The following is a 24,584-nucleotide window of genomic DNA, read 5'->3' as shown; positions in this document are numbered from 1 at the left end:
TCATATATCTCAACCCACCCTCTACCAACCAAACTAAACAAAACCAAATGTAATAAAATATTTTTTAAAACATGTCTGAAGTTCCCTCTTAATATATTGTATAGTGGGAAGCTTTTATTTCGTTTGGTTTTGTTTAGTTTGGTTAGTAGTGGGTGGGTTGAGAAATATGATAAATATACAGTAAATATAAATACATTCTTGCCACCAACAGATATCCACAATTGCAGTTTGTTGTATTTCTTTTGTGTGTATGTGCACATGATATACAATTCTTTCTTTTATTTGACCTTAGAATATTTGTGAACTTATATGATGGTTTTAATTTTCAATTTGTGTTTTCCTTAACCCAACCCTCAAATCAGGATGGAGATCCAGTTCGTCCAGGAGTGGCCATGACTGATCTTGCCACTGGCCTTTATGCCTATGGAGCCATTATGACTGGATTGATACACAGATATAAAACCGGAAAAGGACTGTTCATTGATTGCAACCTACTGTCATCCCAGGTACCAATCCAAATAACATTTCAGATAATGCAGTAAAAACATGTATCTGTGTTATACGTTTTCATATCAAATCCTGTGGTCATGTGCAAAAACAAAAAACAAAACAGGAGGAACTGCTCCTCCCCCCAAAAAAACCAACAACAGCAAAAGCTGTTCTGTTTTTGTGTCCTTGATGATGTAATATTAAAATAAGTGGACCACAAAAAGTTTGTTGTAATGTAGATATTGCTGTTGAACTAGAATTCTAAAGACTGTTTTTATTAAGTCTGTTACTATTTTTGAGACAGAAATGCAGCTGTCATCTTTTTTGTGCCATAGACCATTTGGGTAGTCTGGTGAAGTCTATAGACCTTTCCTCAGAATTATGTTTTTGAATGCATAGAATGAGATATTTAGAATTACAAAGGAAGCCAATTATATTGAAATACAGTTATTTCAATGTAAAAGCCAAATTGTGTTATAATAGTACATATGATTTTTCATTAATACATTAAAATAGAATATCTATTAGAGGATTCAATAACCATAGCAATTTTAAAGTAGTGACTGAAGTAACTATAATTATGATAAGAAAATGTGCTTAATATTTACTGGTAATCAAGTCATACTTAGGCACTGCTCATACTCCTGTGGTTTGTTGCCTATGTTCATGGTGGAATAAAATGCTAAACTTACCAACAAAGGTTCATACAGTCAAAGCTGTGGTTTTTCCAGTTGTCATGTATGGATGTGAAAGTTGGACCCTAAAGAAGGCTGAGTGCCGAAGAATTGATGCTTTTGAACTGTGGTGTTAGAGAAGACTCTTGAGAGTCCCTTGAACTGCAAGGAGATCAAACCAGTCCATCCTAAAGGAAATCAGTCCTGAATATTCATTGGAAGGACTGATGCTGAAGCTGAAGCTCCAGCACTTTGGCCACCTGATGTGAAGACCTGACCCATTAGAAAGACCCTGATGCTGGGAAAGCGTGAAGGCAGGAGGAGAAGGGGACGACAGAGGATGAGTTGGTTGGATGGCATCACTGACTCAATGGACATGAGTTTGAGCAAGCTCCAGGAGATGGTGAAGGATGGGAAAGCCTGGCGTGCTGCAGTCCATGGGGTCGCAAAGAGTCGGACACGACTGAGCAACTGAACAACGACAACATACTCCTGTGGTTTGATGCTTACGTTCATAATGGAATAAAACGCTAAATTTAAGTTAGAGGTTAATGAAAATAAAGGTGCAATTTTTTCCATTCAGGTTAATTACTTCCCAAAATTCTTTCCATAAGCTCCAGGTTAAAAGCACTTGGTTTGTATTGCTGTCAGTTATGTTATGCTAAGCGCTAAGCACTAAGCAGGTGGAATAAAAGGGTTATTTAACTCACTCTCAAATTGACATTTTGCCTACTTTTCACTGGATGAGACCTAGATATTTTACCGTAAGTGGAGGTTGCTTCTGAATAATTTTTAAGGGAGAGGGAAAAAAGAAAATATCTAATTTGTGCAAGGAGACATTTTAGTAAGGGAAAAAATGCTTCATAGAAACCTCAGTTGGGAATTTCAGATTTAAATGGCATACATGGGAAAATAGTAAACTTGGAACTCTCATTTGGAGACTTTTCGTTTTCTTTTATACAAAATTAAGTATATAAAGGCAAGAAACATTAATATGGTTGAAGATAAATACTATAAATGGGTTGTCATTACTAGCTTTGAGTCACAGTCAGAGTTTTAATGGTTATATAAAAGGATGAAAGAACTCTCTCCAAATGAATGATCTATCTCCTTAACAGAGAGGCAGAGGTTAGGTATGGAATGAAGTTGAAAGTCTTTTCTTCCCTCCCTTAATTTTATAGTTGCAAGGAACCTGACATAGGTTAAGTCCCTGCATAAAAGTTGCACACCCAGTAAATATGGAATCCATGAAGATTTCATGGGCTTGTGACCTATGCAGTCACAGAAGGCACTGGGCTTAATTTAAATGCTCTGCTGTGACTGCCTTGGAATTCTTAATAATTTTAAAAATTGGAATATAATTGCTTCATAATGTTGTGTTAATTTCTGCTATACAACAAAGTGAATCAGCTATATGTGTGTGTGTGTGCATGTGTGTGTATATGTATATATATCCTCTCCCTCTTGGGCCTCCCCCCACCAACCTGCAACTTAGGTCATCACTGAACACTGAACTGGGCTCCCTGTGCGGTAGAGCAGCTTCCCACTAGCTATCTGTCATAGTTTTTGAATGAGAGGCCCTACATTTTTCATTTTGCCTCAGTACTCACAAATTATGCTGCCGGTTCTGTATTTGAGGTTCTACCTAGGTCTCCTGATCTCTACCTGGGCTGCTTTTCTTATAGTATGTCAACTCTTAACTTGGGAAAAAAATTTCTTGTAGAGTATTATAGAGTTAAATTCTCTTCTGACACCTAACACAGTGATTCACAGTCTGGAGGTGTGTGCTTCCCTGGGGGTGGGAATGAAGGTGAAGTCACTGGTGGGGCTGTTTCAAAGTGAGAGTACAGTAAGTATAGACTAACGCGTACTTAGAGTGTGTGTCTAAATTTGTTGTTTGCGTTGCTCTTTGAGGCTATAAATTCCATGTGTGTAGGAATAATGTTCATTTTTATCTGTGTTTGTGGCCTCTTCAAAGCCCAAGCATTTGTCAAATAGCAGGTCTACCAATCTTTGGAGATATGTCAGAGAACCAGTTACCAGTGGGCATTCCTCATATACCTTCTATTTTCTAGGGAAAATTAGAAAAAAGTAGTGAACGATTGACTTAGGATAAGTACTTGATAAACAGCTAATGATGAAATGATTTGCTTTTGGCAAACACGGTAGCAGTGATTTAGCCTAATGTGTTACAGGTAACCCCAGTCAAAGGTTGCTAAAATCACTAGTGTATTTAAGACTCATTAGCTATCTTTTTATAACTGACATAGAACATATATTAGTTTCAGTGTAAACATAATGATCTGGTATTTGTATATATTGTGAAAAGGTCATCATAATAAGTCTAGTTAGCTTCCATCATTATATAAAGTTACAAATATATTTTTCTTGTGATAACTTTTAAGATATACTCTTTTAGCAACTTTCAAATGTGCAATATAGAGTCACCATGCTGTACTTTATATCTCCTTAACTTTTAATTTTTATTATTGCGAGTTTATGCCTTTTGACCCCTTTCACCCGTTTTGCACACCCCCTGCCCCTCACTTCATCCATCAACGTATATATATGAGATTGGTATTTTTTTAAATTTAAAAAAAATTTAGATTCCACATATAAGTGAGATTCATTGATGGACACTTATTTTGTTTTCATATCTTGGCCAATGTCATTAACTACCCTTTAACAATAAAAATCTTTTATGCTTTATTTTACAGCTTTGCACTTGCTCACCTACTATTTTATTGAACCCTCATAATCATCATTTGAGGGAGATAGGTAGATGAGGAATTTCCGTTTTCATTTCACTTAGAAGAAAACTGAGGCTAAGAGAGGTTGACCTGCTTGAGCAGCTGAGTCACAGCAAGACCTCTGGTTTCTGACATCCTGACTGGTTCTCTTTTCCCTGCTTAATGAAGGAAAAGCTTTGGCACTGAGAGAGAGGCAAGCTTCAGCTTTCCTTTGGTGAAGCTAAAGAGGAGAAGGCAAATTGAGTAAGAGGCAGGGGAAGCAGAAGAACACTCAGTAATTAGGAAACAAATAGTGAGACTGCCCCTACTTTCCCAAAGCCTGCCAAGACTACAGTAAGGCATGCAACCAAGTAGGCCCTTCTGGATCAATATCTAATCGTGTTTAGATCCCGTGAGTGAAAACTGTCATGGAATTTAACGTTATGGATAAGTGCTTTTGTTGAAATATGAGAATTTTGCGAAGAACAGCATTTAGAGTCATGGGATGATGGGATTGTCTGTTTCAGCCCTAGTTCGCTGAGCGGTCACTGTGTCCCAGCCTCTGTGCTCCAAAGGTTGGAGCGGAAGGCAACGCTGCTGTTTACCAGAAGAGGCAACCAAGTTGGATGGAAAAGTTGGAGGTGTAGACAGTTCGCTGTGGTGCCCCGACAGGGTTACAGAACGTGGTTGGACCTTATATGTCATGCTTCAGAATTTGGATTTTAACTATTTCAGACTTCTGTTTCTCCATCTGTAAATTCTGTTAGGTCTTTTCAACCTATGACCATGTTTCCTTGAATCCTTGCTGCTGTTGCCACTTCAGAATAACCTCTGAGCTGTGAGCAGTATCAGAGTTTCTGAAGGCGGTGATGTGCAGGTAATAATTTATGCTGAAGCCTTCCGGAAGTGTAGTGCAGGGGTGATAACAGCCTGTTCATTCTCTGAACCCACTACAGGCTAAGCTCTGTTTCTCTTTTTTTTTGATGCTGTGCCTCTACCCTAACTCTTTGGCTCTGGACTCTCTCTTTTATTCTGACAAGGACTTCTTCTCCTGACTTAGGCATCTCTTTTCTCTGTTTTTTTCTTGTCTTTCTTCACTTTCCTGCTTTCATTCTGTGCTCTCAGCCTTTCTCATTTTCCCTCCCTTTTTCTCCATCCTTCATTGTGTGGCACTAAAGTTGTTAGCAGTTGTCAGGACTTCCCTGGTGGTTCAGTGGTTAAGACCTTGCCTTAGAATGTAGGGGGTGCAGGTTGGACCCTGGTCAGGGAGCTAAGATTCCTCATGTCTCACGACCAAAAAAGCAAAACGTAAAACAGAAGCACCATTGTAACAAGTTCAATGAAGGCTTTAAAAATGGTCCATGTCTTTAAAAAAAAAATTGTTAGCTCTTCTGGTTCCAGATCGTACATCCTTCCACTGTACCACTCAGGAGCGTTTCAGAATCTTTCATTAGTTCCCACGGAACAAAAAAAAAGTGCCCTTGCCTAGAAGTCCTAGAACACAAGACAGTGACAGTTACATGACTGAGTTAAGTGACTATTCCTGAACCAATTAATGAGACCTGAAAGATAAAGAATACTAATTGGCTTAAACCATTTCTGGTACAAGGGATGGGGTTAACTCCACCCAAAGCATACTGCTGTGACTGGGGAGAGGTGATTTCCTTAAAGAATAGTGGGGTTGTTTTTTGGCCAGAGGAAGAGGAAAAGGATGATGGGCAGCTCATCAAAAACTATTCACCATGCTAACATACTGCATTGTTTTGAGGTTCTAATGCAACAAAGGATATGAAAACTTCTTTGTACATTAGAAAGTATTCTGCTGATGAGTAATATTAATTTTATTAGGCTATTAAAAAAGTATTTCCAGTGTTAAAAATATGCTGAGATTAAAAAGATGGCTATTGACATTATTTTATCATAATTATTATATCTTTTCATAATAGAGAAATCTTGACTAACTTCGCTTAGTCTTACAATCTAAGATAACATTTATTTATTTTAGATCCCCAAACCAAACCACAAAATGATTAAAATCTGCTTTATGTAAATGGGAAGTGCTAGTTCTAGATACTTTTCAAAGTAACATAATAGGAAAGCACATTTTAAAAGAAGTATTCATTTTCTCTTTTTATATAAATGCTCACTGTCATTAAGCAGATAACATTTGAACTTAATTTCAGCTGCCTGAAAAATGACTGCCATTTCATGCAGTGGTAAAAAACAGTTTTCTACTCATTTTGATTGCATTGCATAGGATGACAAATCAATGATTATAACATTCAATATCAGTTGCTAAAAATGAAATTTTGTACCCCTCTCTTAAAAGTGATCTAATGTACAATAGACAAATTATACTTGATTTGAATAGTAGCTAATAATTAACTCAGAGATGATTGCCTCAACCACAACAAAACCATTTCACTGTAGAGACATGACAGTTGCCGGGATGTGGTTTGTAGTGGGCACCAATTTTTTTTATAGTTTCAAGGCTATAAACTTTTAACCCGTGTCATAAAATTCTTTGATTTTTTTTTTTTTTTAGTTTTAATGTGATTTAAAGTTGTCAACTGAAGATTGTCTAATGCCAGCATCTAGACAGTATTCTTTAGATGATATTGGTAAATAACAAGGAAGTGGGTTTGGATGTGGTTCCAATTATTCTGTTGCTCTTATTCTTCTGTTGTGGCTTAGAGAAATATCTTTTGGAAGTTTTAATATCCTTCCTGTACTTAATTACAACCAGGCTCCCCTAATTACTACTACAATGAGTTTGTTTTTTTAGCACCAAATTTCTGTAATTATTTTCACATATAGAATGTTTTGGCATTTTTGATTCACTTTTTCATCTTTGTTTGTATATTGTACATTCTGTTGTTTATTCGCTAAGTCATGTCCGACTCTTTATGACCCCATGGACCACAGCACTCCAGGCTTCCTTGTCCTTCACTGTCTCCCAGAGTTTGCTCAGACTCATGTCCATTGAATCAATGATGCCATCTAACCATCTCATTCTCTGTTGTCCCCTTCTCCTCTTGCCTTCAGTCTTTCCCAGTATCAGGGTCTTTTCCAGTGAGTTGGCTCCTCGATCAGGTGGCCACAGTATTGGAGCTTCAGTTCCAGCATCAGCCCTTCCAATGAATATTCAGGGTTGATTTCCTTTAGGATTGACTAGTTTAATCTCCTTGCTGTCAGAGGGACTCTCAAGACTCTTCTCCAGCACCATAATTTGAATGTATCAGTTCTTCAGCATCAGCTTTCTTCAAGGTCCAACTCTCACATCTGTACATGATGACTGGAAAAACCGTAGCTTTGACTATATGGACCTTTGTTGGAAAAGTGATGTCTCTGCTTTTGAATACGCTGTCTAGGCTTATCGTAGGTTTTCTTCCAAGGAGCAAGAATCTGTTAATCTCGTGGCTGCAGTTACCGTCTGCAGTGATTTTGGAGCCCAAGAAAATAAAATCTGCCACTATTCCCACTTTTTCCTGATCTTTTTGCCATGATGAGATGGGACAAGATGCCATGATCTTAGTTATTTGAATGTTGAGTTTTAAGCCAGGTGTTTCACTCTCCTCTTTTATCCTCATTAAGAGGCTCTTTTGTTCCTCTTCATTTCTGCCATTAGAGTGCTATCATCTGCGTATATGAGGTTGTTGATATTTTTCCTGGCAGTCTTGATTTCAGCTTGTGATTTATCCAGCCTGGCATTTCACATGATGTACTCTGCATATTAGTTAAATAAGCAGAGTGACGATATATAGCCTGACGTACTCCTTTCCCAATGTGGAACCAGTCCATTGTTTAATGATTCTAACTGTTGCTTGTTGTTCTGCACACAAGTTTCTCAGGAGGCATTTAAGGTGGTATGGTATTCCCATCTCTAAGATTTCCATGGTTTGTTGTGAACCACACAGTCAAAGGCTTTAGCTTAGTCAGTGAAGTAAAAGTAGATGTTTTTTGGAATTCCCTTGCTTTTTCTGTGATTCAACAGATGTTGGCAGTTTGATCTCTAGTTCCTCTGCCTTTTCTAAATCTAGCTTGTACATCTGGAAATTCTTGGTTCATGTTCTGTTGAAGCCTGACTTGGAGAATTTTGAGCATTACTTTGCTAGCATGTGAAATGAGTGCAATTATGTGGTAGTTTGAACATTCTTTGGCATTGCCTTTCTTTGGTATTGGAATAAAAACTGGCCTTTTCCAGTCCTGTGGTCACTACTGAGTTTTCCAAATTTGCTGACATATTGAGTGCAGCACTTTCACAGCATCATCTTTTAAGATGTTCATATTTAAGATAGATAAAACTTTAATTCTCCTTATTATAGCTCATTTTTATGGATAAACTTTTGAATTCAAATTAGCATAGTAATCTGAAATGCATCTTTTTGTACCTCTAGATACACTTGTATTTCTACTTTTCCTATTTAATCTACATCTTTAAATTTTTTTATTGAGGTATATTTTATGTATCATAAAATTCATCCTATATTAAGGGTGACCATTTAATAGTTTTTAGTAGATTTAGTGAGTTATGCAACTATCACCATAAATCACATTTGGAATAAATAGTCTATAGTCACCTCTGGTCTGGGTGTTACCCATCCAGCTAGAATGGACAAGTTCTGATGGAGGAGGATGTAGGGTTGTGCTGACTCAGAAGAATTCAAGGACTATTATGACTTCTGTGGGCCCAAGAAAATTTTGCCTTTATGCATCTTTTCTTCCATAAATATATTTGAATTATATATTTATGATTGCATTGGTGTAAAGATGAATGTAATTAGTTATTATGTCCATTTTTTCTTCTGATTTTAAAAGAATTAAAATTAAAGCATTTATGTGTACCCCTAAAACATTGTTGGTCTTAGGCACTATCAGTTTAGTTCAGTTCAGTTGCTCAGTCGTGTCCGACTCTTTGTGACCCCATGGACTGCAGCACGCCAGGCCTCCCTGTCTATTCCCAACTCCTGGAATTTATTCAAACTCATGTCCACTGAGTCAGTGATGCCATCCAACCATCTCATCCTTTGTCATCCCCTTCTCCTCCTGCCTTCAATCTTTCCCAACATCAGGGTCTTTTCAAGTGAGTCAGCTCTTTGCATCAGGTGGCCAAAGTATTGGAATTTCAGCTTCAACATCAGTCCTTCCAATGAATATTCAGGACTGATTTCCTTTAGGATGGGCTGGTTGTATCTTCTTGCATTCCAAGGGACTTTCAAGGGTCTTCTCCAACACCCCAGTTCAAAAGCATCAATTATTTAGTGCTCAGCTTTCTTTATAGTCCAACTCTCACATTCATACATGACTACTGGAAAAACCATAGCTTTGACTAGATGGACCTTTGTTGACAAAGTAATGTCTCTGCTTTTTAATATGCTGTCTAGGTTGGTCGTAGCTTTTCTTCCAAGGAACAAATGTCTTTTAATTTCTTGGCTGCAGTCACCATCTGCAGTGATTTTGGAGCCCCCCAAATAAAGTCTCTCTCTGTTTCCATTGTTTCCCCATCTATTTGCCATGAAGTGATGGGACCAGATACCACGATCTTAGTTTTCTGAATGTTGACTTTTAAGTCAGCTTTTCCACTCTCCTCTTTCACTTTCATCAAGAGGCCTTTTAGTTCTTCTTTGGTTTCTGCCAGAAGGGTGGTGTCATCTATGTATCTGAGATTATTGATATTTCTCCTGGTGATCTTGACTCCATCTTGTACTTCATCCAGTCCAGCATTTCTCATGATGTACTCTACATATAAGTTAAACAAGGGTGATAATATACAGCCTTGACGTCCTCCTTTCCGGATTTGGAATCAGTCTGTTGTTGCATGTCCAGTTCTAACTGTTGCTTTTTGACCTGCATACAAATTTCTCAGGAGGCAGGTAAGGTGATCTGATATTCCTATCTCTTTAAGAATTTTCCAATTTGTTATGATCCACACAGTCAAAGGCTTTGGCATAGTCAGTAAAGCAGAAGTAGATGTTTCCCTTGCTTTTTCTATGATCCAACAGATGTTGGCAATTTGTACCTAATTAATAAGTCAGCTCTGGAAGAATTTCCTTGAGAACACCCTAAAATATGCCAAATCTGTGAAGAAAGACTATCCTGCATCCGGGAAGGAAGTGGAAACTGAAAGTTGAGATGATGCTGAAGGGTGAATAGAGGGTGGAAAGATGGAGAAACAGCAGTCTGTGACTAAAGAAGTTGAGAGACTGGAGTCAGGAGAGAGAGAGACAGAGAGAGAGAGAAAAAAAGTATATTATCACAAAGTTCAAGTATTTGGGAACTATAGGTTTGCATTTGAATCTCCCCAAGAAGCCTAATGCATTCCAGCCTTGAAGGCTTTTGCCAGCCTGCCAGTCCTTGGTTGTTCATGTGTGCGCACTCAGTCACTTCAGTCCTGTCTGACTCTTTGCGACCCCATGGACCATAGCCTGCCAGGCTCCTCCGTCCATGGGATTCTCCAGGCAAGAATACTGGAGTGGGTTGCCATGCCCTCCTCCACGGGATCTTCCCAACCCAGAGATCGAAACTGCATCTCTTGTGTCTCCTTGATTCTTGTGGCCAATTTTTAATCCCCATTAATTTTTGTTCTGTAACTTCCTAAGGGCTCACATTCCTCTCTCAGTTTAAATTTAGGGGATAAATGAATATGAACATTTAACTAATATTAGGGTGAGTAAGTAAGAAGGCAAAGACACACCAAAAAATGAGAAATCAGATGATTTCCAAAGGAAACTATGAAGAATTTTATATAATTATTTTGTGTTATTATTTTATACTATTGGTTCAATTAAATGCAAGTTGACTGCATTAAAGAACATCGTTCACTATTTTTTTTTAAAGAAGGTTTGGCAAGATGCAAGTGTATGATGGAGGATGTTCTGGTTTTGTGCAGATGAATCTTTACTTATATTCATGGACAGGTCATATTTTTATATGACGTGGGCCATAGTGAGGGAAACCAGGGCTTTTAACTTGTGGTGATTAGCAATTGGGAGAATGTCTCAAAGGAGAAAAGAATAAAACAGGAAGATGGATTTCATTGTGATATAATTTAATTCTCTCATTAGATACTTTAAAACAATTTGGTGCTTTCAAAATGTTCTGAAAATTAGCAAGATAGTTAAGATAAAAATATAAATAAATAGAAGAAAGAGTCATTGGTCTTGACAAATATTCCCTGAATTTAAATTTTGTCTTTGCAGGATCTTGTTGAATAGTGAACCTAATTGATTGTTCCTAAAGGTAGTCTTCTCAATCTTAGAATCACTTCTATTGTGTTACTAGAGTTAGAAAAATTTGCATATAAGGTTATCATTACCATCTTTCTAAATTCCATATATTTGTGTTAGTATACAGTAATGGTCTTTATCTTTCTGGCTTACTTCACTCTGTATAATGGGCTCCAGTTTCATCCATCTCATTAGAACTGGTTCAAATGAATTCTTTTTAATGGCTGAGTAATATTCCATGGTGTATATGTACCACAGCTTCCTTATCCATTCATCTGCTGATGGGCATCTAGGTTGCTTCCATGTCCTGGCTATTATAAACAGTGCTGCGATGAACATTGGGGTGCACGTGTCTCTTTCAGATCTGGTTTCCTCGGTGTGTATGCCCAGGAGTGGGATTGCTGGGTCCTATGGCAGTTCTATTTCCAGTTTTTTAAGAAATCTCCACACTATTCTCCATAGCGGCTGTACTGGTTTGCATTCCCACCAACAGTGTAAGAGGGTTCCCTTTTCTCCACACCCTCTCCAGCATTTATTGCTTGTAGACTTTTGGATAGCAGCCATTCTGACTGGCGTGTAATGGTACCTCATTGTGGTTTTGATTTGCATTTCTCTGATAATGAGTGAGGTTGAGCATCTTTTCATGTGTTTGTTAGCCATCTGTATGTCTTCTTTGGAGACTTTTGGACTCTGTGGGAGAAGGCGAGGGTGGGATGTTTCGAGAGAACAGCATCGAAACATATATATTATGTGGGGTGAAACAGATCACCAGCCCCCCAGGTTGGATGCATGAGACAAATGCTCGTGCCTGGTACACTGGGAAGACCCAGAGGGATTGGGTGGAGAGGGAAGTGGGAGGCGGGATCGGGATGGGGAATACATGTAAATCCATGACTGATTCATGTCAATGTGTGACAAAAACGACTATAATATTGTAAAGTAATTAGCCTCCAACTAATAAAAATAAATGAAAAAAAAAATAGAGTTAGAAAAATTTGTTTTTTCTTGTGAAGTTAATCAGTTCCACCTTCATCTTTGTGCTTTCTAGGGTCAGAAAATTTTATGTACTGGTAGAATAAAATATAGTATTACATCCTTAGGTATTGTCTCATTGATGGTGGCTCTTTACTTACTCTAAGTTATGGTCCAACTGATTCCTGGTGGAACATAGCTATTTTGTCCCAAGTCTTATGTCATCATTGCAGCTAATAGATAAAACATTTAATTTCTAGGAAAATCACTTTAGTTCTTCACAGAACATACATATGAGGTATAAGGATGAATACTTTTTTCAATTTTTTTGTAGCTTAGAGTTGTTATATACCAGCAATTACCAGCAGTTGATTAGCTAAAGTGCTTAGAAATTTTGATTTTCTGGTTATTTTTATTCTCTAGATAATAGAGAGCAAAAAGGAAACTGTTTGATATCAACTATTTTTATAGAAAAATCTTCTAAAATGCTTAGTTTACTTTTCTGTTATGTTAAATGCTGTATACTAAATATATTTTCACTTTAAAGGTTATAATTTTGATCTTTATTTTTTAAACCTATTGATACTCATTTTAGGTACTAAGAAATTAAGTTGAATCTGAACTAACAAAATTCATCCATCCATTATTCATCTTTCCATTTATCCACACTTTTTTTCTCATGCCAGATTATACAAGTGATAAATAAACCAGCCATTTTCCTGCCCCCATGGAATTTACATTGTAGTTGGATATATAGACAATAAACAAATGACAAGTCATAAATTTGCATAAGGAAATAAACAGTTTGATAAAGATAACAGTGACAGTTCTGTTAGTCAGGGCAAGGTCATTCCAGATGGAGGGAACAATACAAAAGCCTGAAACAGGACAAAACTTGGCATGTCCTAGGAACTGACAAATGGTCCAATGAAAGACATCCCTTAGAAGTTGACATTAACACTAAATCTGGCCAAATAGTCATCTAAATAAATGGGAAGTGACATTTAATCTAAATAATAATCCAATATTCTGTGGTTAGCAGGCCCATTAGAAGTTAGAAGTCAGTAACAGACTGTTCTTTTTTGTGGGGAGAGAATTTATTGGCAGGGTACTAGATCAAGCCTGTAGAGCAAATGTTGCGTTCTGGTGCTGTTTTTGTAGAATGACAGTGAAATCACCACAGCATTGCAAACAGTGTTAAATTTTTTCTCCTCTTTGGGCTTACTGGAGACTGGTATTGAGAAGGTCAAGACAGGTTCTGGAAAAGGAGTGCTGTGATTCTTAACATAATAATATAAGGTGCAACATTTCGAGAAGTGCTATACACTTGCTGACCTTAGAGCAGATGGTGTATTGTATAGGCTGTTTACATTTTCCAAAGTTGAACTAATAACATAATAAAAGTTCTATTTGCTTTATGCTAAACGTTGTTCCAAGCACATTGTATATATTAACTATTTTATTTCCCCAATAATTCTGTTATTCTTTTTTTACTGAGGAGGTAGCAGAAACATAGAATAGCATTGTAACTTGCCCTGTGTCACATAGACAAGTAAAGAGCAGAGTTGGGACCTGCACTCAATCTGCACAGAGACTGTTCTATACTTCTACTCTCCTTGAGAGTATAAGGCCCACCCAGTATTCATTCATTCATTCATTTATATACTTAAATGTTTATTGAGTTCTTAGCGCCAAGCATGTTGTTATTCCTGGCAATGTTATGATGAATAAGTTGACTGGGGAATATATTTTAGCTTTTAAGAGAGGTGTACAAATATAAGAAATCTTGACCTATCTTTTGGGAGAGTAATTTTGGTAAGTAATATGGTTAGCACTGAGCTGTAGAACTTAACATAATGATTGTACATTGATCTTATATCTTGCAATGCTGCTGTGTGTTAGTCACTAAGTCATATCTGACTCTTTGTAACTCCATGAACTGTAGCTCGCCAAGCTCCTTAGTCCATGAAATTCCCTAGGCAAGAATACTGGAGTGGGTTGCCATTTCCTCCTCAAGGGGATCTTCCCAACTCAGGGATCAAACCCATATCTCCTGCATTGTAGGTGGATTCTTTACCATCTGAGCCACCAGGGAAGCCTTGCTGGACTTGTGTTTTTAGTTCTAACAGTTATTTTAGTGGGTAATAAGATTTTCTGTATACAGAGTCATGTCATCTATTAATATAGGTAGTTTTACTTCTTCTGCTATAGATGCCTTTTATTTCCTTTGCTTGCTTATTGCCCTAGGTAGAAAGTACAATGTTGAATAGAAGTGCCAAGAATAGACATTCTTCTTTTTTTCATGATTTCAGGGCCAAAAATCCAGTTTTTAACCAGTATGTGTGCTATCAGCTGTGGCTTTTTTCACTGATGCTCTTTATCAGATTGAGGAAATTTCTTTTATTTTTTGTTTGCTGAATATTTTTATCATGAAAGAGTGTTGGATTTTGGCAAATGCTATTTCTGTGACTGTTGAGATCATTAACTAGTTTGTATCACTTATCCTGTTAATATGTTATTTGATTATTGATTGATTAACAACTGACATTGATTTTTGTGTATTGAATCAATTTTGCAATCCTGGGGGAAAATCTTAGTTGATCTTGTTGTGTGAATCTTGGTATAATGGCTATATTTAGTTTGCTAGTATGTTGCTGAGGATTTTAAGGTTTATATTCAAAAAGGAGAATTGCCCTGTAGTTTTCTTCTTACTTTGATTTTTTTTTTTTTTTTACCAGTTTTAGTATCAGGGTGATATTTCACAGAATGAGTTGTTTTCTCCTCTTCTAGTTTTTGGAAGAATTTGTGAAGAATTGGTACTTTTTATTTAATTGTTTCTTAGAACTCATCAGTGAAGCTAAAAAAGCCTGAGCTGCTGCTTTTTTGGGATGAATTTTATGACTGTTAATCTGGTTGTTGTATGTCTGTTCAGTTTTTCTATTTATTATTTAGTCAGTTTCAGTAATTTGATTCTTTGTAAAAATTTTTTTCTATTTCATTTAGCTTATTTAATTTATTGGCAAGTAATTATTAATAGTAGTCTTATATAATGCTTTTTTTCCTATAAATTCATTACAAATATTCCCTCTTTTATTCATGATTTTAATAGCTTGAGTCTTCTTTCTTTTTTCTTGGTCAGTCTAGTTTAAGGTTTGTTAATTTTGTTGATCTTTTTCAGTAAACCAACTTTGGATTTCATTGATTTTCTCTGCTGGTTTCCTATATTCTATATTTTATTAATTTTACTTTAGTAGTTTAATCTTTAGTAGTTTCTTCCTTTTACTACTTTTGGGTTTAGTTTGCTTTTCCTTTTGAAGTGTCTTAAGACAGAATGTTAGGTTATTGATTTGAAGTCTTTTTCTTTTTTAATATAGGTGTTTTCAGTTATACATTTCCCTTTAAGAACTGTTTTAGCCTCATATCATATGTTATGGTGTGTTGTGTTTTGTTTTTAGCCATCTCAAGTTACTTTCTAATCTCCTTTGAGCTTTCTTCTTTGATTTGTTAGTTTTTAAGAATGTTTTGTTTAACTTCCACCTGTTTGTAAATTTCCCAAATATCTTTCTGTTACTGATTTCTTGCTTCATTCCATTGTAGTTGGAGAACATTCATTATGGAGTTTTAAGCCTTTTAAATTTGCTGGGGCTTGTTTTTTGGTGTATCTTGGAAGATGTTTGGTGGCTCAGTGGTAAAGAATCCCCCTGCCAGTGCAGTAGACACAAGAGACATGTGTTCAACCCCTGGGTCAGGAAGATCTCCTGGAGGAGGAAATGGCAACCCACTCCAGTAATTCTTGCCTGGGAAATCCTAGGGTCAGAGGAAACTGGCAGGCTATAGTCCATAGGGTTGGAAAGTCGGACACGACTGAGCCTACATGCACACACACATGTTTCAGGTGTGCTTGAGAAGAATGTGTATTCTGCTGTTGTTATGGAGTGTTGTATAGATGTTTGTTAGGTCTAATTGGTATATATGGGAAAATTTTGTGTAACACTTGAAGGGCTATTAAACTTTTTTTTCTGAAACAGTTGTATTATTTTTGTATTCTCACCAGTAATTTATGAGGTTTATAGTTTTTCCACATTCCTGTCAACACTTGCCATTCTCCATAATTTTTACTTTAGCTTTTGAAATGGGTGTGAAGTGGTTTTGATTTGCATTTTTGCATTTCAAGTCTTCTATTTCTGTGTTGATTTCTGCCTAGTTGTTATATTAATATCTATTTTTGAAAGTGGTATTTTTAAGTCTATATCTATTACTGTCCCATTGTCTTTTGCTTCCTTCAATTTTGTCAGTTTTTGCTTCATGTTTTGGAGGTTCTCTTGTTAATAAATGTATGTTTATAATTGTTACATCTTATTGCTAAATTTTATTATTATAAAATGCAGTTTCTTTTGCCTCTAGTAACAATTTTTGTCTCAAAGTCTATTTGTCCGATGTTCTTATGTACTCAGTCTGTTTTAGATTATCCTTTTCATGATGTATTATTTGCTAGGGCTGCCATAACAAAGTTCCATAGACTGGTGTCTTAAGCAACCAAATATCTGTTTTCTCACAGTTCTGGAGGATTGAACTCCATGGTCAAGATGTTGTCAGGGTTAATTTCTTCTGAGGGCCATGAGGGAAGGATCTATTCCAGGCCTCTCTCCTTAGCTTGTCAATGGCTATCATTCCCTGTGTTTTCACATCATTTTCCTTCTGCACATGTATGTCTGTGTCCAAATATTCTCTTCTTATAAAGACGTCAGTCATATTGGATTAGGGTACATCCAAGTGACCTCATTTTAACTTAGTTACATCTTAAAAGGCCTTATGTCCAAATATGGCCACTTTCTGAGGTGCTAGGGTTAGGACTTCAGCCCAGAGAAGTTGACACATGAAATTAACAGTCTCAAGTGCCACCTCCCTACATATGTAATTTAAGTTTTTCTAATGGTCACATTATGTGTGTGTGTGTGTGTGTGTGCACGTGCGTGCTCAGTCACTGTGATGTCTAACTCTTTGTGAATCTTTGTAGCCTGTCAGGCTCCTCTGTCCATGGGATTTCCCAGGCAAGAATACTGGAGTGGGTTGCCATTTCTTACTCCAGTGATCTTCCTGACCCAGAAATCGGACCCAAATCTTCTGCATCTTCTGCAGTGGCAAGTGGATTCTTTACCACTGTGCCACCTGGGAAGCCAATGACCACATTAAAGAAAGTAAAAATGAATTGTAATTAATTTTAATTACCTATTTCATTTAATAGGCCAAAAATTTTTTATTTCAAAATGGAAAATTGTTATAAAACTAGTGAGAAGATAGTTTACATTTTTTCTGTACTGTCTTTCACATTTGAAATGTACTTTATATTTATGGCTCATCTTAATTTGAAATATCCTCATCAAAAGGCTTAATAGCCACATATAGTTAGTTAATGGCTATTGCAATGGCCAGAACAGTCTCAGAACACAGAAGAATGGGAACATGCATAGAGAGTCCAGTATTTCCTTTATTCCTTTCCCACTTGTTTGAAAGTAAAAAGTTGTATTTAACCATAACCTTTGTGCACTTTCTACTCTTTCCTTATTATTACCTGTGGTAGACCAAACAATGGCCAAGAAAGATGTCCATGTCCTTATCCCTGGAACCTGTGATTATGTTACCTTACATGATTAAAAGAACATCATAGATATGATTAACTTAAGACTTTTGAGGCACTTCCCTGGTGTTCCTGTGCTTAAGACTTTGCCTTCCAATGCAGGGGGTGTAGGTTTGATCCCTGGTTTGGGAACTAAGATCCCAAATGCATTGAGGCCAAAAAACCAAAACCTAAAGCAGAAGCAATATTGTAACAAATTCAATCAAGACTTTAAGAATGGTCCACATCAAAAAAAAAATCTTAAAAAAAAATGACTTTTGAGATGGGGAGATTATCTTGGATTATCTCTCTGGGCCCAATGTAATTACAAGGTTTTTTTAATAAGAGGGAGGTAGGAAGATCAGAATTAGTAGTTTAAGATCTGACAATGGCAGTAAGTGGGGGAATGTTGCGTGGGGTCATTTATAACAGTAGCAGTAGGAAACCAGTTCACTGCTTTAGCAGGTAGATGTGGCTACAGAAAGTTTTGGTTTTACATATAAATTTTAGTTAATATTAAAAAAATCTTGAGTTCTGTATGAGTGAAGGGCCATATTAATTCTGATTCAAGTTTTATATCAGCAATTAATTCAGCAATTTTAGTTTTTTGGTAGATTTTCATAGGGGCAGAGGATTAAAACATTGCTGAGAGACAACTGCCAGAAATTTTGGGGTTGCTCTAGAATCCATATATTTATCACTAAAATTACAAGAATACTCTTCTTCTTGGTGGGACAGTTTGTTTTCAGTTCAGTCCATTCCTCCTGAAGCTGAACCACACTTACAGGGTGGGTGATAAAACAGATACATTCTGAGGTTTTATCTAAAGGAAGCTTCAGAAACAAAGCATGGTTTGAAATGTAAACCATTGAATCTTTTCTGAAATGATGACTTCCTTTCCGCTAAATTGCTCTGTAATTCTTTTATAGTTTTGATTCTATTGACCTCAAGCCAGGCTGCAATAGTAAAATGAGTGCATTCTCCTTTGGCCTTTTGTTCACTCTATAAATGTAGTTTGAGTCTGAAGTTTGTAATTCTTTGAGTAAATACATGCTTTTAAAATTCTGTAACTGTAGTTTCAAGTCAACTGTACTAAGATATGTTACTATCTTGTAAGCCACTGAGGGAAAACAAAGTGCATCTTTCAGTCTTTTAACTACAAAAGGCCCTGACTTGAGAAAGTAGCTTGCTGAATCATTTTACTTCTCTGACATTGATACCTTATTGAAAATCTCCTTCTTATCTTCTAAATATCCTTAAATTGTTGCATATTGATTTGTAATAGTATGAAATAGTTGCACAATATTGGTCACTGCCTCCATCATATTATGTAATAAAACTGATTTGTAATATTTAGAGCATAAGTTTTCTGTCAGTGAAGCCTGGACTTAATAAGTATCCTTGTTTGACTCAAATTAATTACTGAAAAACTTCCTCCTCTTTTTTATCTATTGTCATATTGATAATGAGGATTTTTCTGTGTTTAACTCATACTTAGCATTATTTTTTATGGCAACTTATGAAGTCTTTTTTGTTGCCACAATAACTAACTGGGTATTAAACATTTTTACTGTTTCTGTTCTTATTCTTTTTAAAAATTTCAGCTTGAGTAGTGTTTGACACTCATAAAGACTGAATTTGAAAATCCCACAGACAGAGAAGCCTGGCAAGCTACAGTCCATGGGGTCACAAGAGTCAGACACAACTCAGCGACTAAACCACCACCACCACCAAGCTGCATGTTGAGGCTTTAGTTTATAACACTGATGCTTCGACTTGGCTGTACACTGGAATCATCTGGAAAGTTTCAAAAACTACTGCCTTTGTCCACCCTAAGAGATTCTGGTTTAATTAGTGTGAGGCATGGCCTGGGCACTGGGATTTTTAAAAGCTCTCCAGATGATGCTAGTGTACAGAAGAGTCTGCGAATCGCTGTTCCATAAAATGATTTCCAAGCTTACGGTGTAGGAAAGTCACCAGGCAGCTTTTTTTTAAACTATTTTTTAGAGCAGTTTTAGGTTTACAACAGCATTGAAAGGAACGTACAGAGATTTGTCATATATCCCCTGCCCCACACATGAGGAGCCTACACTCACTGGAGTGTATCAACATCATTTACCGGAATGGTACTTTTTTTAAACCACGAGTTAACCTACATTGACACATCGTAATCCCCCATAGTTTACCTTAGGGTAAAGCCCGTAGTTTACTTTAGGGTTCACTCTTTGTGTTGTGCCTTCTATGGGTTGGCATAAAAATGTAATGACATATATCCATCATTATAGAATCATGCAGAATATTTTCAATGCCCTGAAAATTCTCTGTGCATATTAGTTAATTTCCTGTCTCCCCCACCCTGGCAATCAGTGATCTTTTTATTGTCTCCAAAGTTTTGCCTTTTCCAGAATGTCACATAATTAGAATCATACACTATGTAGCTTTTTAAAATTGGCTTCTTTCACTTATTGACATGCATTTAAATTTCCTCCATGTCTTTTCATGAGTTGATAATGCATTGCTTTTTAGTGCTGTATAATATTCCATTGCCTGTATGTACCAAGTTTTCGCAACTATGAAAAAAAAGCTAGTATAAATATCCATGTGTAGGTTTTTTAATGGCCTAGTTTTCAACTCCTTTTGGGTAAATACCAATAGTGCAGTTGCCAGATGATATGGTAAGATTATATTTAGTATTGTAAGAAACCACTGAACTGTCTTCCAAATGGCTGTACCATTTTGTATTCCAGCCAGCAATGAATGAGAGTTTCTATTGTTCCACATGATCACCAGCACTTGGAATTTTCTGTGTTCTGTTTTTTGGCAATTCTAGTAGGTGTGTAAGTGTCCAGGGAGCTTTGGCAAAAAAACAGATTTCTGGGTCTCACATTCAGTTGTTCAGATCCAGCGGGTCTGGGGCAGGATCCAGCGGGTCTGGGGACTGCCAGTTTGAAGCAGCATCCCAGGTGATTCTGATGTAGTAGAACCTGTGGGTCACAATTTGAAAAGAAGGTGTGTTTTAGAGTAAACCTGTATCTCTGTCACATGTCATCCTGATACTCTTAAAGTTAAATGGCATTAAAGTTTCCCCCCAATTTTTTTTCAAGTCATATTTGAAGCAACTTTCTTGGATGGTTCCTGTGGGTTTAGTTATGGATGTCATTGTACTTGAGGTTTTAGCTCTACGAACTCTCAAGGGGCCTTTAGCTTGTCAGGAAACTAACAGAGCAAAGAATGGTTTAGAAAGAAACTTACAGCCTTAAATGACTATATGGCCTATTGAACACAGCTTTAGCAATGATGATATGGACTAACTGCAGATCAGTAGCTGATTTGTCAGTGGACTTGCAGTCCCTAAGACTGTGTGAACTCACCATCCTCAATCTTTGAAGGGAAACAGCTGCAAAAGAGGGATGTTTCAAAGGGCCACAGACATGAACCTCAAGACTCCATTCATTTCTCGCATACTGGTGATCAGAGTTAACATATTTGTCTTTTTAATCATGCTCACTCCCATAGACATGTTGTTAATCATGGCATTTTAAAAATGAAAGAATTTAAAAGTTGGCTTAGCTGCTAATTGGAAAATATACTTTACAAAACAGATTTGTAAGTAGTTCTGTGAAGGTATTTATTAATTTAAGCAAAAGCTGTGTTTTCTTAGTGTGTGTAAAAATATCAATCACAAAACCATTGAAATATATATAGAAAGTAGAGACAAATGTCTTATTGTTCATTGTTTCTTCCTGATGATTATAGTGGAGTGGAGCACTGGACTTTTCTATACTTTTAACAAAAGAAATGCATGACTGGGGGGAAAAAATGCCAAAGATACACAAATGTGTAACTTTGAACTAAAACTTTTTTTGTCATTCCACTCCTTAGCAATAACTACGATTCAGTGTTTGGTGAATAATTCAGAAAAAAATAGAAGAACTCACTTGATGTGTCAGTGTAGGTTCATCAGTTGTAACAAATGTACTGCTCTGGTAGGGGAAGATTTTTGTTGGGGAGGCTGTGTATAATGTGGGGTAGGAGATATATGGGAAGTCTCTGTACCCTCTGCTCAGTATTCTGTGAACCTAAGACTGCTCCAAAAAATAAAGTCTAGTAAAAACAAAAAGCAACCCCCCCCTACAAACAGTAGCAATGGCAACAAACAACTCACTGATGAGACTTTCTTATATCTAATTATTTTGTCTTAATGGTATAATCAACATAATATGGTTTTGGATGAAAACTAAACTTAAGAAATCAGTTTTCATAGTGTAAACATTGTGCTTGCTTGGCTTCCCTCCTCTCACCCCACTTTCCTTCTCCGCCATGTACCTCATTGCTGCATCTGCTTCTTTTTGGAGGTTCCATAGTGCAGGTGCTGCTGGTAAGGGATCTGCCTGCTATTTCCTTTGCTATTTGGAGCAGATGTTTTCAGACCTCCTCACTGGCTACCCACTGAACAGAATTGAGGGTCCAGAAATAAATCCTTATATTTATAGTCAACAAAAGTAGCGAGGCAATTCATTAAGGGAAGAATTGTTCAACAAATGGTGTTGGGAAAGTGATGTCCACGTGCAAAAAGGGTGAACTGAGGTGCTTTCCTCCCATCATACACAAAAATTCAGTATAAGTGGATCAAACAAATTTTAAAAAGAAAACACAGAACTCCTTTGAGACTGTGGGTTAGGCCAAGATTTTGTAAATAATACCAGAAGAATGGTACATAAAATTTTTAAGTTGATAAACTGGACTTCATTAGATTTCAAAACTTTCGTGCTTCAAAGGACAGAATTAAATGAAAAGAGATAAGCTAGAAGATTGCATCACATATATAATAAGGGACTTGTATCCAGATTTTAAAACTCTTACTATTCAGTTAGAACATGGGCAGAAGATGTAAATGGACATTTCACTAAAGAAGATACACAAATAGCTAATAAGTATGTGAAAAGATCAACACCATTAGTCATTAGGGATAAAAACAATTGAGATATCACTTCACACTCATCAGAAAAAGTACAATGAAGACTTCCTAATTTATTCACAAATAACAAATATTGGTGAGAATGTGGAGAAATTGGAGCCCTCATACACTGATATCAATTAATGTATAAAGGTGCAGACACTTTGGAATACTTGACAACTTTGTAAAAGTAAATTAACTATGCCCCAGCAATTCCATCCGTTCATCTCTTCCCAAGAGGAAATGCATGTTCACACCAAAACATGCACGCAAATGTTCATTAATTATAGCCCCAAACTGGAAACATTCTAAATGCCCGTTAACTGCTTAGTGGATAGACAAAAATGTTATAGAGTGGTAAACCACCACTGATAAAAAAAAAAGTGAACTGAAACATACAACATGGATGAACTTCAAAACATCTTAATGAAAGAAGCCAGACATGAGACACTACACATATTTCATTTCTAGGAGATGCCTACAAAAGGCAAATTTATGAAGACAGAAGTAGATTAATGGTTGCCTGGCCAGTGGGAATGCAAATTAACTGTAAATGGTCACAAAGGTACCTGTTAGAATGAAGAAAATGTTCTAAAACTGGTTTATGGTCAGAATTGCTCCTTCTGGTAAATTTACCAAAAATCTTTACCCTTGAAATGGGAAAATTCCATATGTAAAATATACCTCAATGATGCTGTTTACAGAAATAAAACTTGTGCAATGCAAACAAACCAAGCTTTATGGGAAAATTTATAACTAAATTCTTGTAATAGAGGAACAGCTAAAATTAATTGAGCTGCGTTTACTATTCCATAAAAGTTAGAAGATTAAGAGCAAATATCAAAAGGCTCAAAATATCAACAGAATGAAAGTCAGTACTTCAAAAGATAAATAAAATGAGGGAAAGCATTCAGGGAGCACAAAAAAAAAGCATGAATTTGCAAAAAGAAGTGATTAAAACATTTAGACGGTAGTATGAATAATACTTGCCAATAACTTGGTTGGGTGGCATCACTGACTCAGTGGACATGAACTTGAGGAAACTTGGAGATAGTGATGGACAGAGAAGCCTGGCGTGTTGCAATTCATGGGGTCGCAAAGAGTCGGACACACCTGAGTGACTGAACAACAGCACTGGCTACTTCTGAACTCCATACTCCACTAACTGAAAGGTTGTATTAGGGAACACTGAGGTACCCTATATGGCGCCAATGTTACGTCCTCACTGGATGAATTAAATGGTATTCACAAAATATTTTGAATGATTGCTTGGGGAAAGTGAAATACTCTATTAAATTTTCAGCAAGCAAGCTTTCTTACCCTCACGTTAATAGTTTAGGATTATCTTTTCTAAGTCATATGTTTCACTAAGAAATAATGGAGAGGAAATTTAAATGTAAGGGTAATTTGGGAAAAGTTATAGTAAAAGTAAAAGATTACTACTAATCTAAGTTTCCTTTTTTATGTGAAAATTCTGTATTTGTTATAGAAAAGATTATGAAAACTTGCAGAAGAGGATATACACGTGGTTCACCTCTCCTATCACTGGATGGCACTATGGGCTCATGAGATGCACTAAAAGCAGGACGTCTTGGGTGGTTAAAATATTGTGCTCACGTATTTCCGAAGAAGGCTTTTTATATTCATCCTAATGTTTGTAATTGCACTTGTTATCTGTTGCCAAGTACACATTAAAATTTATATTGTGTTTACTAGGTAGGACATTTTAATCTGCATGCAACATATATTTTTTTCTCTATAAGATAGAACCTCAGTTTTTTTTAAAACTTAATTTTAGCCTTATTGTTGAATTAATTTCTTTCCATTTGGTAACCTTCCTTTTCAGGCCTCTGGAGTGGTGGTTAGGAACATAGGCTTGAGCCAGACTTCTGGGTTTAAGTCCTCAATATGCCACTAAGT

General features: G+C 36.5%; 1 protein-coding gene across 4 annotated transcripts in view; it reads left to right on the top strand.

Moving 5' to 3' along the window:
- Window positions 1-24,584, top strand: part of SUGCT (succinyl-CoA:glutarate-CoA transferase) — a 742,548-nt gene that overhangs the window by 107,208 nt on the left and 610,756 nt on the right. For all 4 annotated transcript variants that reach the window (XR_006268585.1, XM_043463531.1, XM_043463532.1 and 1 more), the window contains exon 8: window positions 363-506. Coding sequence is in view for 3 of the 4 variants with exons in the window: in XM_043463531.1 (XP_043319466.1) it covers window positions 363-506 (144 nt within the window). In the remaining variant the exon portion in view is untranslated. The remainder of the gene's footprint in view (window positions 1-362; window positions 507-24,584) is intronic.

The sequence above is a fragment of the Cervus canadensis genome, chromosome 3, assembly GCF_019320065.1.
Source record: "Cervus canadensis isolate Bull #8, Minnesota chromosome 3, ASM1932006v1, whole genome shotgun sequence".
NCBI classification, from domain to species: domain Eukaryota; kingdom Metazoa; phylum Chordata; class Mammalia; order Artiodactyla; family Cervidae; genus Cervus; species Cervus canadensis.
Note: the sequence above shows the minus strand (reverse complement) of the source record. Positions and strands in the feature narration are given on the sequence as shown.